Source organism: Linepithema humile, chromosome 3 (assembly GCF_040581485.1).
Source record: "Linepithema humile isolate Giens D197 chromosome 3, Lhum_UNIL_v1.0, whole genome shotgun sequence".
NCBI classification, from domain to species: Eukaryota; Metazoa; Arthropoda; class Insecta; order Hymenoptera; family Formicidae; genus Linepithema; species Linepithema humile.
Window position 1 is genome coordinate 27,240,265 of NC_090130.1, and position 20,061 is coordinate 27,260,325.

At 39.8% G+C, this 20,061-nt stretch overlaps 2 protein-coding genes across 7 annotated transcripts in view; one reads left to right on the plus strand and one right to left on the minus strand.

Annotated features, from left to right (window-relative positions):
* Positions 1-20: 20 nt before the first annotated feature.
* On the plus strand, positions 21-4,439 carry LOC105678939 (zinc finger protein ZFP2-like). 6 transcript variants are annotated; one of them, XM_012378664.2, is made up of 12 exons: positions 21-162; positions 998-1,231; positions 1,314-1,472; positions 1,550-1,768; positions 1,860-2,185; positions 2,260-2,501; positions 2,655-2,835; positions 2,937-3,174; positions 3,295-3,435; positions 3,592-3,720; positions 3,953-4,105; positions 4,175-4,439. In XM_012378664.2, the coding sequence occupies exons 2-12, from the start codon at positions 1,007-1,009 to the stop codon at positions 4,379-4,381; spliced, it is 2,220 nt and encodes a 739-aa protein (XP_012234087.1). In that variant the 5' UTR covers positions 21-162; positions 998-1,006; the 3' UTR covers positions 4,382-4,439. The 6 variants fall into 6 exon arrangements, with proteins under 6 accessions (XP_012234087.1, XP_012234086.1, XP_012234090.1 ...); XM_012378663.2 differs by lacking the exon at positions 21-162 and adding an exon at positions 169-308; XM_012378667.2 differs by lacking the exon at positions 21-162 and adding an exon at positions 169-308 and having other exon boundaries at positions 3,953-4,069.
* Positions 4,440-4,874: 435 nt separating this feature from the next.
* Positions 4,875-20,061, minus strand: part of LOC105678932 (midasin) — a 96,346-nt gene continuing 81,159 nt past the window's right edge. The window contains exons 12-20 of the mRNA XM_067350904.1: positions 17,023-17,167; positions 16,698-16,924; positions 15,860-16,071; positions 14,509-15,521; positions 13,076-14,226; positions 8,393-12,789; positions 5,753-8,191; positions 5,279-5,519; positions 4,875-5,172 (exon numbers count right to left, since the gene is read on the minus strand). Coding sequence (XP_067207005.1) covers positions 4,987-5,172; positions 5,279-5,519; positions 5,753-8,191; positions 8,393-12,789; positions 13,076-14,226; positions 14,509-15,521; positions 15,860-16,071; positions 16,698-16,924; positions 17,023-17,167 — 10,011 coding nt within the window. The 3' untranslated portion in view covers positions 4,875-4,986. The remainder of the gene's footprint in view (positions 5,173-5,278; positions 5,520-5,752; positions 8,192-8,392; positions 12,790-13,075; positions 14,227-14,508; positions 15,522-15,859; positions 16,072-16,697; positions 16,925-17,022; positions 17,168-20,061) is intronic.

Below are 20,061 nucleotides of genomic sequence, written 5' to 3' on the forward strand. Positions count from 1 at the left end.
CAAATACACTCCAAGTTTCACAGGTCGCCATTTTCAGAATTCCACCAAGCGCGCCACGGCATCATCCAGTTGATATCGTATAAATGTGAACGCCATCGCTAGAACCGCTCGCCTGCTCCTCGTTCGCTGCCAATCGTCCGCATCGGGGAACGAAAATTTCAAGTCAGTGCTGGCAACTTTTTACAATTTATCATTGTTATATCCGCCTCTTTCTGTGTGCTGTGTGTCTCGCTCCGGTCGAACACGGCGCACCTCACATGGTCATATGATGCTTGTTGGAATTATTATTGCATGATTCCATGCTTCAGGTAGTGTTGCATTTGGCGATATTACATGGTTATGCAATATCAAACTCTCAAACTGTTCTAAATTTTGTCAGTGAAAGTCGCGTTTGATGTAAACATGGCAGATAAAACGGCGGGTGGCCATGTTCAACACTGACACACGCTGCCGATTGTAGGCTTCAGGTTTCTCGTAGTTACTCAAGCATGCCAACAAGTTTTTCTCACGTCTCCTAGACTATATCTAGCGCTAAATACGATCGTTCGATTTATTTGCATCGATACGAAAATATAAACGTGGGATGGGATGGGAATGGCCACATTTAGCGCCAAAGCCGCGATATAGGTGAACTGATTTCGTATAGCACTAACGAAACGAGCGTTGAGACGCTCGGCATTTTAACATTGTTCAATCTAATATTTGCAGTAGTAAATATCAATTATAATTTATCAAACTTTTTTTATGTTAAATTACAATAATGAATCAAAATATTTTGTATTGCGTAAAGATATATATTTGTATATAGATAATTGCGACTATATAATATATATAATATGAGATTTAGTAATAATTCATATTTTAAGCCTAAAAAATTAGTTTGTTTTTAAATTGAGTTTCATTAAATCATTGAGAATAAGATATTTAAATATAAAATTTTAAAATTTAATTCAAACTTAAATCTATATCACTGTTCATCAACTTATTATAATTACAGAGAAAAAAAATGACTGCTGATTCCGATAAAGATTCTACACACTGCTTAGTGTGCGACAGTAAAGTTGGAGTATCCACTAGAAATAGTGTACGCATCTTTAATGATTCTGCTGTTACAAGTGCTTCTGAAAAGCCTCTTGCGGAGATTATAGCAGATGTCTTAGAAATAGAAGTTAATGAGAAGTCTGTACATTCCCTTGTCATTTGTAAAAAATGCTTCAAGTTATTTAATGAGGTAAGATATTGCGTAAGCAACATTTTTTTATAACAGAATTTTTTTATTAAAAAGCTACATTGCATTATTTTAATGATTTCAGATTGATGAACTTGAAAGTAGATTAATGGAAGTCAAAATAGAATTATTTAATAATTATAAAAAAGCAGCAAAGAAATCATCTAATACATTTCACAATGACGAAGAATATAACGACCATGATTATACAGACAATACAGAAAGTCAAAGCACTGTAGCAGAGGTAAGACACCATAAAAATTTTGATAAAAATTAATTATATATATAATTTACAATGTTTAATTGTATTATTACTCGTAGGATGTGCAAGACGATAAGGAATATATGCCAGAGGAGGATACGCAAGAGCAAGAAGAAGAGGAGGAGGAGGAAGAGGAAGAAGAAAAAGACGACTCACATGTAGAACCGGAAAACATTGTACTTAAAGTTGAAGAAATGAAAACATCGAATACTTCTAATGGCAAAGCCAAATCGAAGAAGAGCAAAGTTAATATGAAAATAGAACCTGTTCAAGAACAAGTATGTATGAAAAATTATATGCATGGAATATATTCATATTTTGGACAGCAAGTTAGAGAAATTGTAATATATAAATATTGTATTTTTTCAGATATTTCTTAGAGAGGAATCTTCGTATACTTGTTTACTATGTACAGACGAAGACAAATTTGCAGGCGATGCTAAAGCTATTATGGCACATATGAAAGAAGTGCACGAGACTCGCTTGTACATTTGTGACATATGCGGACAGGATTTCAGAAAAAGAACCGAGCTTTCTATGCATCTCGACGATCATGTTGCAAAAGAGGAAGGGGATTTCCAGTGTGAGATATGTAATAGAATATTTAGCAACTTACGATTGTTCCGCATTCATAAAAGGATACATTATCCACAAGTGAAGTCATGGTCCTGTAGCACATGTGGAAAGAAATACAGGTACAGCATCATCATGTGTGAAAATAAAGTATATAATTATAAGATATAAAAGAAATAAATTATTTCTGTTTCAGTTCCAAAAACTTGTTAGATGAACATATGAATACACACACGGGCGTTCGTCCATACGTGTGCGAAGTCTGCAACAAAGATTTCGCATCCAAGTATACTTATAAGGCGCACGTAAAGACGCACGAACTAAGACCTCGACCGTTCGAGTGTGGCTACTGCAATAAAACGTTCTTGAGCCAGCAAAATCTGAATCAACATGAACGAACGCATAACTGCATAAAGGAATATGTATGCCATCAATGCGGTAAGATTTATATATATTTTATATGTTAAACATTTTTAATATTTTCAATAAATTGTATATATATGTATTTTTTTTATTACACACATACAATTTAACAATTATCTTTTATTTTCTCATTCATTCACTAACATTCATCTTTCTTTTCAACTAAAGGTAAAGCTTTTGGTTCTCCACATAATCTGGAGGTGCACAACATAGTACATACTGGTTATAAACCCTTCATATGCCGATTGTGTGGTAAAGCATTCGCTCGTAAAGCGGAAATACGTGATCACGAGCGAACTCACACAGGTGAGAAACCGTATCAGTGCGAGTTTTGTGGAGCAACATTTAGGTGAGTGTTTGCGCGGCAGAAATTGAAGGATTACAATTAATCCTCTGCGCATCCGTTAATTACTTGTGGACGATGATAAAAAATTTTAATGTTGTTCTCAGTCAAAGGTCAAACCTACAATCTCACAAGCGAGCAACACACTATAACGACAAGCGTTACAAGTGCGACGATTGTGGAAAAGGTTTTAAAAGGAGGAGACTGCTGGATTATCATATAAAAGCGGCGCACACCGGCGAAAGACCGTTTAAATGCGACATATGTACAGCCACCTTTGTCTATCCTGAGCACTTTAAGAAGCATAGGCGTATACATACCGGAGAAAAGCCGTATCTTTGTGAGGTACGTCCTTTAAGATTGCTATTAAAACGATGCACTTGCGTCTCATTTCGCTTCTTTTTACATTAATTTATTAATTTAGTAATTAACCTTAATTTTTCTGAATTCAATATACTTTTTCAGGTTTGCGGTAAAGCATTTAATAGTAGAGATAACAGAAATGCGCATAGATTTATACATAGCGATAAAAAGCCGTATGAGTGTTTGGTGTGCGGCATGGGCTTTATGAGAAAACCATTACTCTACGCACATATGCAAACTCAGGTAATACACTAACAAGCATTAATTCTTTAATCATAAATCGTATCCCTTAAATGTTTATTTTCACTTTTATTAATCATCATTCCGTTATACGATATAATATTACAATATACGGACGAGTTATCGGGAGTATTATTTAATTTATGAATTATTAATTAGGGTCACTTAAATGATACCATAGTAGTGAATCAGCCGCGATTGACAACGGAAGACGATCAAGTAATAACAATTCCTGAAAATGAGGATGAATTATTGATGGAAGAAACAACAATGGAAGACAGCGAACAGGTAAATTTTTTCTGTACACATAACATAGTCATGTCAATTTTTTGTGCAATGTTATGCATTCATAAAAAAACTGAAGTATACTTATAAATATACTTATACTATAAATTTAATATAATTAAATCGATTAATTTAATAATTTAAATGATTCAAAACGCATTTATATTTATTTTATCGTGCTGAATTTTACACAGAATATTAATACTAATACTAATTCTAATCATTATTCATTTAGCTGGACGAAACTGGGTTGTACGTAACCGAATTGAAGGAGCACGTGATTATACAGCAAGAAGATGACCAGATATACAACGAAGAGGATGTTGTATTAAGCATACCCGCGGAAGAAAATGTAAGCAACGGAGTAGATCATCTTGTCGATGGAGAAGTAAAATAGCAATATTTCTTAAAAACTTGTTAAGATGTTCATTTCTCTACACTATATCTTTTCTCACAGATGGATTTCCAAGAGAATGAAGCAGAATGCAAAACTGATACAGCGGATCAAGTGGAAACGGTGTATACTTATAACGAAAATGAGGAAGGCGAGACGATTGTTGTACCGACTACAGTGGAAGACAAGAACGTGCGACTGGTGCAAATCAGATTTCCTTCGACTGAAGGAGAAGGTAGAAGCTGGTTGAGCTTAGTACAAAATACTTGAATTTTATAATACTCTTAATAAATTGCATAAATTGTGCAGGAACAATGCACACCTACTACTAGTGCGAGATATCATTTATAATCCAATACTTCATATAAAAATAGCAACTTAAGTGATAATTAGTTATGTTCATTATTTTATAATAAATTTATAGATATTATTAATTAGAAAACAAATATTAATATGTAAAAATTTATGAAAAAACATAGGTTGCGAGAATTGAATCAAATGATTTAATTTGAAATGATTAAATTTGATTTGTGAAGTTGAATGGTAAGAAACTTAAACACAGTTTAATTATTTATGATATGATTCAATTCTATATAGCTTTATAAGATAAATTTTAATTTAAAATCAATTAGTAATTTTTCATAATCACTGACGTGTATTTATGTTTTTTACCACAATTTCGTATATACATATTTATATAATACATATTTAACATAAAACAATAATTAAGAATTAATACGTGAATACAATAAATACATATAAATTTCTGAAACAACTTTTTAATGGCCAATTATGTTCATTAGTAAAAAATAACATCCATTCTATTCTTATTTATTTTTCTAGTGTGCATTACAATATGCATCTAGAACTTCTACTTAAGTATCAATTTTTCCAACAACTTCAAACCATTGACGTAAAGCATCGCTCAGAACACCTGGTAACGTGTTTATATCCCTAAGAATTATGTAGAATGGAAATGGAAAAGAATCCATATATGATCGAAGTTCTAAGAACTTTCCCTCTTCATTAAATACAGGCGTACGAACATCCAGTATGGAATACTGAAAAAAAAAATGGATCTTTAATAACTTCCTTTTAATCTAATAAATTAATTGAATTTTTAAGACCGTAACGAATTATTAAAATAATGAATCGATCGAAAATTACCTGACTTTTTGGATTATCCATTATTACAAAGACTAAAAAGATATCCACTAGTCTAGCTCTTCTCACGGCACGAATCACTTTTGTCATTCCTTCTGCAAATATATTTCTGCCATCCGACAGCACTACCAGTAACTTAGCATTATCGGATGTAGTATGTTGACCTTCAAACATATCCACTGTAAAATTGACTAATTGATCGACCCGCGTCTTCCTTTGATCAAATCTCATTTCTTGTATTAGCCTGTAAAAAAGGAAAACAATTATAATATATTCCAATTTTTATAATACATATTAAGTAAAATTAAATCACATCATGCACAATTGAGATTCTGCTTAAATTTAATATCGTTTATCAAATTATTCTCGAATCGCATACATACATTCAGCTTATATTCAATTAAACTATTTACAAACTCCTGTTTAACTTCTAAATGAAATATTTACAGATATTTATTAAATAAAAATAAGGCATACCTAGATCCAGATTGTTCGGTAAAAGCCTCCCCAAAAGGATGCAGCATCTTTACATCTTCTCCGAAGTTTACGACACTAAATTGCCCTACTTCCAGATACGTCATAGCTTTGCTAATTAACGATAAAGATTCGAAGGTTAATTCTGCGGACTGAGTATCCGCCATGCTGAGGGAGTCGTCCAGCGCGAGGACAATTTGATAGTCGCGTTTGGAGGGCTTTGTGCGCCTAAGCCAGATCTTATCCTTGCGAAATTGGCTGGCTATGTAGGGAATGATCTTCCGCATGTTGATGCGTTTACCCGTCTTGTAATCGCCTTTCAGCCTCGATGCCTGCGTGGGCTCCAAAATCAGTCTTAATTTCTCCGACAAGTCTCTAGCCGCAGCGTCTGTGACCGAGCACAGACAATTCCACGCAGCAGCGGCTTCCTCCGTGGACGGCGTCTGCGTCCATTCTCGTAGCATCTTTTCCACTTCGAATCGATTCCTTTCCACATAATTCGAATCAGGATCGTTCTCTTCCAAGTTCCTCTCCATCGTGTGAAATGTAGACTCATTTCCTCTCTGCACGTGCATAGTTTCCACTGTTTCTCCTTCGAGCTCCACTGTCTCTATCTGACTGTCCTCCGCGTTGTTCCTTTTCCCATCGGAATCCTTCTTGCGTTTGTTGTCCACAGCCTCCGAAATCTTCTCGGGCTTCTGCTCGATTACTTTATCATCCATCTTATCGCTCTTCTCGTCTTCGTGCATCTCCACGTCCATGGTGTCATCCTTTTTCTCCGCCTGACTTTCTTCTTCTTTTTCCGTGGAAGCTTGTTGCTTGGCCTGATCCTCCGTCGCGGCGTCCAGCGTGTAATCATCGAATCTTTCGGAATCCTTGATGTGCTGAGCCATCTCGGCCTCGTTGCCATCAGCGTTACCTGAATCATCTTCCTTTTCATTCTTCGATACTTCGTCCTGCGTGTAGATGGTCTTCAGTTTCTTCAGCGAGGGCTCAAATCTGTCCAGCAAACTGCGATCCTCGCTGCTCTCGCCCGGATTCTTCCTCTTTTCGTTCGGTTTCGACATCGCGTTTCTCTTCGAAGCTGACACGGTCTCCTGCTTGGACGAACCGCTATGTCCGCTTTCTTGCTGCACCGACTGCGATTGGCCGCTGCCTTTGTCGCTGCTGTCCTCTTGAGTGTTCTCGGCCGATGCTTCCTGTTGATTCTTCGCGTCCGGCTGTTGCGCCACCGTGTCCCGCGAACCTTCTGCAGCTTCCTCAACTTGTTGCGCAGCATCCATTTGCTCGCTCGCATCATTTGCACTCGGCGCCGCCTTTTCCTGCAGCTTCTCCTCTTCATCCTGATTCTGTTCCTCGTCTTTGTTCTCGGCTTCCGCGCCCTCCCCACTTTTCTCTTCCTTTTCGTTATCGCCTTCCGGTTCTTCCCGTGTTTCTTGTCCGTCCGTGTTCATATTTCCATCCTCATCTTCGCTAGAATCTTCCTCATCGTTTTCTTTATTCCCGTCAGCTTCTTTTTCAACTTCCGTATCCTGCTGCTTCTCCGGCGGCGGGTGTGAATCTTTCATCTCATCGATGTCGAATGGATTCTCCTCTTCGCCGCCGTTGTTTTCCTTGCCTTCCTCATCGTCCAAATTTATGTCTTCCGGCAACTCGAGCGGTTCGGGTTCCGGTGGGGGCTGGAACTTGCCGTGATAAGGATTAATTTGGTCTTCATCCACTTCGGGTTCCTCTAGTTCGTTTATTTCTTTTTTATTTTCCTCTTGACTTTCCTCGCGATCCGTGTCGTTATCGTCGTGCTGCTTCTTCTTGTCTTCGTCATTCTTCGCGCCCATTTCCTTCTCACCGATTTGCTCGCCCGTGCCCTCTTTTTCGTCCTCATCATTTTCCGGCTGTTGGTCATCCTCTTCCGATTCCTCCTCATCGTCATTCCATATTTCCTTGTCTAACTGCTCCGCGCCTTCGCCCGTCTCTCCCATTTCCTTGTCCAGATCGTTCTCTTCGTCATTGTCGCTCTGTTCTTCATCTTCGTCGCCCTTCTCCATATCTTGAAGCTTGCTGTCGAAATCCTCGGACATATCGATGCCCTTCTCCTCCTCCTTGCAAGTTTTATCATCTTGTTTTTCCTGCTCCTGACCGGCGGGTTTCGCTTCCTCAAGCTGATCCTCGGATTCTATTCTGTCGGAGACGTCCTTTGTTCCTTCGCCATCGGCTAAACCCATCCCGCCCTTCTCCGTCTTCTCGCCTGATTCGTCCGTCTCGCCCTCCTCGAGATCTAAATCCTTTGGCACACAGAATCCATTTGCAGCCAGGTCTAAGAAGACACTCAATTGCAAATACAGCATTTTGCATGTAATGCGAAACGATGCCACTTGCTCGTTTAAGTAAAACTGGGCGAGCAAAATATATTGTTCCAGCAGTGGCAAACATTTTAGGAGCAATCTGAAAAAAATAATATACGTTTATCAATCAATCCTTATCGCAGAAAATATTCTCATTTAAATCCAATAGAAAAACAGAAATTTATAGTTTCTACGTTTACGAAATTTTAATATATTTTTCGTTTATACATAAAATATATTTTTTAAATATGTGTCACGTTTAAAAATTATTTATGCTGCTTGAAATGTTAAATAATTTTACCTGATACAATAATTCGCTGATTGTAGGTCGAATTGATTCAACGATAGCAAAAGATTGGAAAATGATTCGGATATTGTAGACAACTTCAATTCGGTTATATCCTTTTCAAGGAATTCAACAAGTTTCTCGCTCATTTGGTTTTCTTCGATTTCTTCCTCCTCGTTATCATTATCATTTTCATTATTATTCAACTGTTCATTTGAATGTGTCACGTCGTCGTTCAAATTAATGTGATTTTTATATTTCTTCTGTATGACAAGTAATATCGTGCTTATTAATTGTTCTAGAGCTAACTCATACTGTTTGATATCGTTATCATTCTCTTTTAATTGCTTCCCACTCTCGATTTCCGCGAGCCTTCGCAATTTTTCATAATTACGAAGGAAGCATTCCATCTTCGCGTCTAAGAACACTATATGTTCGCAGATAGGATGCGCAACATCCGCATTCTTAAATAACTGTTCCAATTCTTTAGACCGTTTTCTCAGAACTTCGATCGTCGCGCAGCATTCCGCCAATAATTCGAAGTGCTTCGAACTTAAGAACGAAGCACGGATGGAATGTTCGGAATAATCCGCCGATAGCACTTGGAACGGCACAAATAAGGCATGGAAGCGTTTCGCGATCACTTGTATGCAATCCAGGCTGTCCTTCAGCAGGACGTTCGCATTTCTCCAAACTTCGTCGTTTCGAGAGGCGGCGATTACGGGAAGCGCGTTCGTGTTCAACGTGAGCACAGCTCTGTTCGGTTCGGACGGCGATTCCGCGGGGCAGCATTGCAGAAACAGCAGCAACTGCTCAAATCCGGTCTCCAGCGTGATGAGCAACGTCTTCAGGCCCTCGACGCACTCTCGGCCCTCGCGTTGCTTCGAGACACTCGAATCCTGCTCGCGCGTCTCGGACAGATTTGAAATCTGCACGCGAAGCGAGGAGAATCGATCGAACGACTGGACAATCGTCGTTTTCTGTCGGTGCGCCATCAGCATCATGTGCGCGGAATATCCTCGACAACGTTCTATGTTCTGCAGTCCGAGGTCGGTCCGGCTTGTGTTGAGCATCGCGTTGAGAGCATTCAGCCTGATGAGCGACTTGTAGTAATATTTCTCGCAGCCCTGCCACTGCAGCAGTGCGTGCTGATCGATCTTCTTCAGCCTGAAGTACCGGTCGATCGCGGACAGATCCAAGGGTGACACAGTGAAGTCTATCACCTTGTCCGCGCTGTTCTTCAGCGTCAGCACGCCAGTGCGATAGGATACGCCCATGCGCGTCAGCGTCTTAAAGTAATTAGCGAGCGTCATCTTCTTTTGCTGCAGGATGCTCTTCGCCTGCGACTTCTGCCTGCCCTTCGGCAGGCTCCTGTCGACTTCCATGCTCCGGAGACGCGCGCTCTGCTCCATAAAGCCTTCAACGAAGTGCTCGAGCTCTGAGCGAATGTACGGATAAGAACTTATTAGGATTATCTTCTTGCACAACTGCTTGGCTTTCGTCAACAGCGCTTCCGCTTTGACGACGAGTCCGCTTGTGAACAGCGTTTTCACGTCCGTAAATTGTGAAAGTTTCGTTACAGTAAAGTCTTCAGGGCTTATCGCGTATTTCCGGTGATTCTGATCGTCCTTGCTAATCTCCGCGACGTAAGAGCCTGATTTTACGATCAAGCAAGAAGACACATTTTGCTTGAGCACGTCTTGGAATTCCTTTACAAACTTGTGCAGGCTGCGGTGCGTCTTCTCGACCGCTTCTTTCACCGCCCAGTAGTTGAAGTCATTCCATCGCGCAATCTTGACAAAGTCCTTCAGCTTCCTCTCGATGGGCGCCTTCAAAGCGGCGATCCGCGCGTTTACGTCGTCCACGAACTGTTTGTAATAATTGTACATGTTCCATAATATAGCCGAGAGCTCGTTCCTGTCGTCACTGTCCTCGAAGTAATACACGTGACAGTGGAAGGTCAATAAGAGATTCAACCGTGACTCGAACTCGACGAGAGACGACTCGTTCATGAAACGCTCCAGCGATTCGATCAGCTTCTGTCTAGTGAAGAGCTCGGCGTCGTCCTTCGTGGACCTCGTGATGTAACTCTCGACCAGCGCGTACAAGAAGAACCACCACTTGGACGTGTCCGATCTGAGATCTTCGTACGTCGCGTCCAGGCAGCCCTTCCAGGATGACAGCTCCAGCTTCCTCCACGATATTATCTGTTGCGTCAACGCCGATACGTGATCCATCATACTGACGCCTCTGTGTGCGTTCTGTTCCCACTCGTGCACCTTGGCGTGCAGCAACTCCAGACCGGTGAGAAATCTGGAGACGGGCGAGGTGATCGGGAACGTGTAGAGTCTATCTATTATACACCGTATTGATCGCAGCGTCGGATGGTCCGGCCACTCCTCCAGCAGCTGATCGGTGCGATTCAGGATGTTCTCGCACAGTGGCAGGCACTGCTTCACTTCCTCCGCGTCGCAATCCTTGTAAAAATTGTACGCTTTTGCGCGCCCGCCGCAATTTTCCCACGAGACGCGACCCGTGCTCGTTTCCCGATTTGTTTGCAGTCCCAAGGCGACCAGCAGGCTCAGGCTGTTGTACAATTTGATCGCGACTTTGCCGCTTAGACTCGGCAGTACATCATCGAGCATCGCGTGCACCGTGTTGTACCTTTGAATCAGAGGTCCGACGTAGTTTGTCGAGGTCGTCGAGGCGGGACTGTTGCACATCCACTTGGACGCGATGAAGGACGTGACGATGTTCGAGTGGATCTGCTGGATTTCCGCGATGTCGTCCTTGGTGATGAGACCGCTGAAGCTGAAATTCGCCTCGCACGACTCCGGCGACGCGTTCTTCCGGCCGAGGGAAGCCTTCGAACTGTCTTCGACATCGTGAAAGTCCTTTTCACGATGCGTGGGGAACAACTTGCGGACTTCCAGAGCGAGCTCCTCTTCTTCCGTCAGCGTGTCGCCGCAACTTTCAGTCTTGTTCTTGTACAGACTGTCTCTTTCCGCGACACGCTTTTCCTCTTCCTGTTGCTGTTGTTTCCAGATGAGAACCATCTGCTGCAGCAGCTCGTTCACGTTCCGCCATAGTGATTTGGTTAGATTTTTGTTGAGAATCACGTGATTGTGCAGCTCGTACAGACCCGACTTGAATATCCGGAACTGTTCTTGCATTCTGACAAACGCGTCCGTCTGACAAAAGCTTTTGCTAATTAGACTCCTCGTGTTTTCCGAAACGCACAAACTGCTTAGGCTCAAAAGATTCTCCTGCTGTCGGCCGATTGTCGGGAAACGAATTAGATTGTAAATCAAAGAATCGAGATCGGTCACTCCGTTTCTACGGAGATTTTGTAGTGACGTCAGTCGCCGGATTTCGCTAATCAGAATGCGAACGCCGTGATTCAGTTGAGCCAGAGCCGTCAGCAGCGGAAGAACCAAGTCCGGGAAACCCGACAGATACTTCGTCTCGATCTGCTCGGCGAATCGCTGAATCGACAAGCTCCAGATTTCCGCTTCTTGCAAATTCGTCTGAACGTCTGTTGTGTAACGTCCTGAATGGATTTCGTACGCGATCGTGCACAAGTTGTTCATTTGTTTCTTCATGACTTTGTAAGAACCCACATTGTTCCTGAAATTGACACTGTCCGTTCTAAGCGAGGTGAAGTCGACGAGCGGTGATCTGAACGCCCCCGAATATCTCAATTGTTTGACGCAACGCGACTGATGCAAGCGCTTCGCGTAATTTTGCATGGCGGCGATTCTCGGATGAAGGTGTTGGTCATCGGCTGATATTCCTAGAACGCGACTCTGCAACATTGCGACGTATATTGCTTTTTTGTAATCGGCAATGTCCTCTTCGAGGTATTCAAGCTTCAGCTGCACTTTGTGCACGGGATCGATCAGATCTAAATTTCCAAAAACCGACGACTGAATATAACCGAGCAACATCCACGCTTTCCCTCGCCGAAGAACACGTTCCTCTTCGCCGACATTCTTCTCGTCAATGGTATTTATTTCTTCGTATGCTTCACGCAGTTCCTCCACCGGTTGCAAATAATCGAGTTGCAACTTCTGTTCTATTGTTGTCGCGTTACTGCCTTGTCTCTGTATAATCGTAATCAGATTGCGAATGTCATGCCTGTCGTTCACTCTGTCGATCGCAGACAAGTACAAGTCTAAATAAAACGTCAACGTTGCTACATCGTTGCTGGCCAAATCGTATCGTTTGCTTGTTAACGAAACACTGTTGCGCCATAAGATCTCGCTCAGTAACTGCAGTTGATCCGTTTGCGCCGCGTATGTTCCGAGCGCGACCGTGGAGAGAGCATTCTTCTCCTTCTCTCGATTTGTTTTGCGCAACATTAACTGCAGTATTAGATTCAAGAGGATGGGTCCATCGAAGTAACATTCCATCTACAAATATATTATATAAATAAATAAATTGATAAATAGTAAAAAATTTGGAAGAAAAATTCGATGAAACAACTACACTTATGGCTAATTAAAAATTATTAATTATTATTTAGAATTACTAATTTACTTAGAATTGTTAATTATTGATTTAGAAAGTTCAATTGTACACTGCAATTGTATGAATAAAAATATTAGTGCCAAATAAATCTTGAAAAATTCCTCATATTATTTCTGGCAAGAAATAAGCGTTCAGCAAAGTTGTATTAAAATAAAAATAAACACGAACCTTGGGTTGAACGTAAGAAGTTACCGATTCCTCCGCATCCTCCGTCACACCGCTCCAGTGCAAAAGACAACTCGTATCCTTGATGGCGTAAGACTGCTGGACGAATTGCGCAAGCCGGTAGAACAATTCCGGCAGCAGCAAGTACTTTTCTTCTAGCGTGACATCCACTCGAGTCATCGCGCTCAACAGACCCATCAGATCGCTCGGTATACCGGGCACATCCGCGAACCTCGCGAGGCATCCCGCCACCGTGACAGCGGAAGTCGTTTTCGCATCCTCATATATCTCACACTGAAGAACGCCGGCGAGCGACAGAAACACGTACTCGTAGATCGGCCACAGCTGTATCCTTACGTTCAGCTGCGTCATTTCCTTTGCCGGAAGTGAGCGTACTCTGCTCAGAACGCTCTCGATTTCCGCAGGCACTCGCAGACGAATGTGGCTGTCGTCGCAGAATCGCTCCACCTCGAGAATAGTCTGCAGAGCTGCTTCCGCGGTCTCGTCGCCGATTATTTCCTCGGAGTAAACGTCGCTCCACAGAGAGATCATTTGATATCGCATCGCCGGCGCATCCTTCAGCTGCACGGACACGAGCTTGAGCTCTCGCTTCAGGACACTCACACCTTCGTCCTTCACACTGAAATCTTTTGTTAATTTTCTCAGTCTTGAGTGCACCTGCATGCAGAGCTCTGTAGAATGGGGCGGCGGGAGTCTCAGGTGTTTCTTAATCCTCTTCGCTATCTTTTTCATAGGATCGTGAATCGTTATCAATTGGTTGTTTAGATTGTTCAAAACTTCCGACAACAGCTCGATCTCGCAAGTTATCTTCTCGCTCGAAGACCTCTTTCTTGCGAACAGTTTGCGTAGGAATTTCAACAGCCACTTGTAGTGCACTAACAACAGCGAAGAGATCTGCTCGAGGTTCGTGAACACGCCCTTGGATTTATTTGACTTGTCTACGAGCGTCATTTCACCCAGCCTTTCAAATCTCGCAAGCCACTTCAATTCTTTCCTCAGCTCGACGTACTCTTCGACATTTATGCTTACACTGTCGTCTCGTAGAATCGTCTCGATGCAGGAATTCACGTACACAAGCAATTGTGTGAATTTCCTTATAAGCGGCTTGTCGCCTAATTGCCAAAGCAATGTACCTGTAAATCAAAGAGTTTGCCCAGTAATAATGTTTTTATATAAAAAGTGATAACAATAGATCATTAGAAATAATAAATCGCCTTCTTAAAAATGGGAACATTATAAATTGCTATTTATAATATCAAACTATTTTGACAAACAAATTACATGCTACATCATAGAAATCACATGTTGAAGTAGCTGTGTTTTTATAAATTAATTTATAGTTTTATTATCCAAAAAATCAAATGAGAAAAAAATTAATTTTTTATATTTTATATAATTAAATAAATAATTTATACCTTCATCTACAGTGCTGCAGTATTTTCTGACAGATATCAAATTTTCGTTCTCCAATATTTCCGACGCTTTCATTAGCACCCTATTATTTTCAAATATCATACTGTATGTGTACAGCAATAGTGCCAATTTATTCGCGTCGCTGTAAGCAGTCTCGTTCTCATCATATATCGTGTTCCCAACGAGTTGCTGCAAATCCCAGGGCAGCGAACTTTCCACATTTGCAGATCGGAAGCGAAATAGCACGATTAAGTTTATCATTAACGAACTGTGTTTTTCAAATACGTTAAATATTGCATTTTCTCGTAGCATCTTTGAAAGCCACGCGCTTCTCAGTGACGCATCATCTAGCGAAGATTGTTCGTAAAAATGTAACAAAAAATATGGCAATACGTCAGCTACGTCGATATTTAACACAAAATGGTCGTAAAAATTCTCAGTAAAACCGCAGAAATCATTTAACAACTTAGTTGTCATGGTATTTCTAATATCATTCGAATTAGATTTTAGACGCAATTCGTGCATTTTCACAGCCGCGTTCAACAATAAACCTTGCTGTCTGATTATAGTGAGCTTCGAATTGTCTTGCAGATTTTTCACGTTCCATGTAGCGGCGTCCAAATCGATCACCGAAATTTCTTCGTCGTGCGTGATGTGTCGTTCGATGATTTCATCGATCAGAGAAATCAGTTGTTCCTTAAATCGCGGATCTCGCGTCGATTTGGCTTTGACGTAGACATCAATACACGCGTTCCTGATCGATTGCTCCGCGGAGAATCCTCGCAGCAATCGCCGCTTCACTAAGAACGCGGCGTGCAACAGATCGATCGTGCTGATCCGATCCGCAGCGACGATTTCCTCCGACATCATGTTGTGGATCTCAAGTAACACATCGCGATATGCCGATCTTGCGATGCCGGCGTTAAACAGCAGAGATTTGAGATCGATCGCGTTGTAATCCATGTTCTCCTTCGGACCGAGCATGTAAATCTCGACGCCTCTGTTACGCATAGCCCTAAAACCGCCAATCGTGACTCATGTTATGGATAATGGAAAGTATATTACGCTATCGCGATAAAATCGCTACAATTATCCTTCATTTCGCACAATTAAAAATGATTCTAAATTTATATAATTTATATAATTATGATCTTTTTCAAATGTCATATTATGATAAAGGTATCTTGCTGGCAATTATTTCATCTCTGTTAAATATTAATAACTGCATAGTAAATGCGCATAAATTTAGCAAACTAATATGATTTCTAGACTCAATTTATAGCAATAAGTAAATTTTACAACTTTTCTGATGAATTATTTTAGGATCCTTTTTAGGATGAAGGAAGCAATTACCTGGAAATGTCACCGTATCGGGGATCCATGGTTAGAAATAGACGGAAGTTTTCGTGCGGTTTAATAGTAACGACATTGCCTTCGCTATCAACACCTCGTTCGCCGATACTAAGAACACCGTTTGGCTCCAACAGGCCATTAAGCCTGTCTAATACAGCGGGGCTGCATAGATTAACCTGGTCGATGAGCAGCCAAGTACCATCTTGCAAGCACTAAAAAGTGATTCCATTATTACACCGTCCTAGATAACGCAAATATTTTGCTAATCGAAAAATGAGATCTTAAATCATTGTGTAGTTTTTCATATAACAGATAAAGTTAACTTAGGAAACTCTTTCAATCTGTTTTGTTTAAATTTTCATTTCTTTTGCTTGCACTGTACGCAGACGGAGAATTATAAAGATGCAAACATTTTACTAAAAATCAAGTTTTTGCAACAAAACAAGAACGTATATATAAATGGAGTAGCTTTATGTGTTAGAAAAGAGTTCGGTATGCCGCAATTTTTGACTCTATTAAAACTTTAGCAACATCTACATTATCGTGTGTCAAGGCTAAAATATTGAGAAAGGCAGCGCGAAGTTAAAGTTCGAAGTGGTGCAACTTTATCATCGGCGGTATGTAAAATATGAGAAGCGCCGTAAAGACTGCCGCATAAAAGTTGCTTAAATCAAGCTCGAGCACTTCAAGTACGACGAATATTTTGGAGCAATCCTTTGTCAAAAATATCCTCTTATATATTCGACGACGTGCGCATAAAATATTTGCGAATGCTAGTAATGGAGACGTAGTTCTCCAGCGACAAGAAAATCGACAAAAACTTGCCGTTATGAAATACCTTTACTAATACACTGTCCACCCATTCGAACTTTCCGCCTGCATTTAGGCAATCGTCCTTCTTGACGAAACTCGACAAATTCCGCAATCCCGACTCGATATCTTGCAGTTCCGACTTGTGAGAAGGTATCCAGAGCTTCATCGTCGAAACTAACTTCGACATTTCCTCGATTTTATGTAAGAACAGTTTGGTTTCCGCGGCCATTGTTCTGCCGGCGACGTTTTCGTCTGTGAGTGATAAGATTGCATTGTTTCCAATAAAGAAGATCAAATTTCTCTTTCTTGCCAAAAAGCGTTTTGCGCGCTAATGACCTCATTTCACTTACCGAATAGGTGTCGTACTTGTTCCAGATGTTCATGAAGCTTGGCAACTTGATCCAATTTCTCGACAGTTATCTTCATTTGCAAACTGTCGATAAGCAGAGTCGCCATGCGCTCGAATAATTGCTCCAAATGCCGATTGTAGTCCGTCTGAAAAGGAAGAAGGCGTTTATTTGTCATGATTACGGTAACAAAACTATTTAATTTTATTTATTACTTTCCAGTTATATCGATTTTGTTCATCATTATCTGACAAATATAATTAACAAAATTAAGCGAACAAGCGGAGTTTGAGAGAGATTTAAATACTTTAAAAGAATTAGTTTAAAAAAATATTTTGTCAAAACAGATAATATCGAACAGCGATACATTTGAAAAATGGAGCAATATATTTAAAAAAAAATAAAATAATGAATATAAATAATAAAATTGAATAAATAAAAATTCAGAATGTAATAATAAATGTTTTTCATCATTAAAAGAAAGACTGCAACATATTTCAATAGATATAAATATTTTTGAACAAAAATAGAATCGATTGACTAAAAGAATAAGTCATGAAATATTTATATGTCAGTAAAGCATGTTTTCCTAACTTAGGAAATTGAATTGCAACGTCAACGAACAGATCATTGCAGATATTGCTATCTTGTAAAGCTTGTTAAATAGTTTGCGAGTCTGGGCCGGCGATAAAGTATCGACCGCTCGCGGAAAAATATTCATTGCACGATAAATATGGCTACATACTAACGAACAAAAATCAACAACTGAGAAAGTTCAGAATTGTATGAGTTTTTGTCCATATCACTGTATCGCTAGATTTTGTGTCGTGACGGCAATCAAGCAAATTTACATGCAGCCATTCGCCCTAGTACATACATATGTACATACTGTATGCTCGCCAAACGCGACTTTAAAATTCTGTGCCAGAATTTAAGAGTATTAAAATTCAATTTAGATTATGCAAGAATCGCGCAAAATAAACGACGACGTTGTAATCTGTAATTAACTGCATACAAAATAATTAGCTCGTTTTATGCTGCGTGCAACAGAAATTGCCTGCAAAGTTACATTATATGAACACTCAGAGGCGAAAATATCAGCCAATAGTATCATAATTTATGAAATTAAGCGTCAAATTATAAATTAGCGGGCACAATTCAAAGAGGAAACTATAATTAGTCAGCTCTATATTACGACGAGTTCATGCGATATTTGCGGAAGTACGTTATTATGAATAAATTGTGAAAACATTGATCTTCGTGTAGAGAAAACATTTTGCGAGTCATCAGAATTGCGCAAAGTACACAGTAATGAATATTCGAAGAGCAAACTATAATCAGTGTGGAAAATTAGGCGTACGGCAGTACCTGTTTGGTGTAACGTATTCACACAGACACACACACAGGCAAAATAGCAATAATACATAGCAACAACGCACCTCTGCATAGTTAATGGTTTTAGTGGCTTACGAACTAAGTACGAATTTTACTAGGAAGTTTGTAGAACTTTTGCTTTGTGCACGATATATGATACTTGTGGAACTTTGTGGGATCGAGCGCAGCTGATTGAAAACTTCATTAACCATGAACAAAGGTAAGAAGTCATTTCTGCAGCTAGAAAGCTGCGGTTGCAATAATATGTGATATAGTAAGATAAGAAGTTTGTATAACAATAACACGATTAATTAAAATAGCATGGCAATTGAATAAATGTAAAAAAATTTCATGTAAAATAATTATAAATAATAATGCACAAAATGTTTCTTATTTCGCTTATTATCTAACGGATTTTTGATATCTATCGAAAAATCTATTTTAACAAAACTCTGATAGCATAGATTTTACATTAAAAGCAAAAAGCAAAGGATCGCGCTTTAAAGAGGCCATGTAGATAATAAAACAGGCATTTTTTATTTAAAATCAAACGGATTTTATAGCAATTTTAATTGGAGATTTAATTACTCCAGGGAGGGAGAATACATACAATGGAAAATTGTAAATGACGAATTCACAGTCAATATTTTCGTTAAAGAAAAATCATCTTCAAGCTTGACAAAAAAACTATTATAAAAATTAAGATCGTGAGTGTTATATAATACTTTATAAGTCCACTTAGCACATCATAAATCATTAAAAGAAGCTTCAGAATATCGACTTCTCTATAATTAGTGTGTAAAAAGTCGTGGAAGACTAATAGCGATTTCATGTTCACACTCAAGATTGCAGAATCAGATGATTCTCTCTTATAAAGTCAAAAATCTAATATCTATTATTATTCTAGCCGACTGAATGTCTCTTTTCACTCGACGGTGAAATCGCTCTTATATTTTAAGAAGCTGGCATAATCCTGCGACGCGCCTACAAGTCGACGGCGAAGGACTCCGTTCTTAGAAGATATCCGTCAGGATTATCCCCCAAGGCGAATCGAAAGACGGCAGGCATATCAGGCGTGAATCAAGGTGATTGATGCCGGGGTCTGATATGGGTTTCTAGGTACTCGCGTAACCGGCCAATAACCTCGCAAAGTCGCCCATTTTTCACAAATCTGTCAAAAATTAACACGATCAGACAGCGCGGCTCGCTCCGCCCCAAGAAAATCGCTGCCAAGCGAGTTACAGGATAACTTTATCTGTTCCGAGCGAATAAACAGATCACTATTATACATAGATGTTTACATTACATTCGTGTAATAATTTTCCATCGAACTCGATATTTAACTAAGTTAAAAATCTTTCAAAACTTATTTAAAAAAGTATATTAGACAGATAAGGCTTTCAATTAAATGGTCAAAATGAGATGAGAATAAATTATGCACCACATAACACGCGAATATGTTCTCCTTTCTAAAGCAATGTGAATTTGCTATCGTGATACACTCATTGTACTTTTATTTTTGCGCGGAAAACGACATCGTCGATCACGGAATCGCTGGATGTGTTTTCTGCGTGAGCAATACAAATTATGAAAAATGAATGCAATCTCCAGAAAAATCGATCACTGGAAAGCTATCTTGAGAGAGATGTCAGTTCTTCGCATCATAAA

What these genes read in the sequence shown, in the direction of transcription:
- LOC105678939 (XM_012378663.2), top strand. An exon ending in TTTTGTGGAGCAACATTTAG is followed by an intron (nt 2,836 to 2,936) that starts GTGAGTGTTTGC and finishes TGTTGTTCTCAG; the next exon opens with TCAAAGGTCAAACCTACAAT. An exon ending in CAATGGAAGACAGCGAACAG is followed by an intron (nt 3,721 to 3,952) that starts GTAAATTTTTTC and finishes TTATTCATTTAG; the next exon opens with CTGGACGAAACTGGGTTGTA.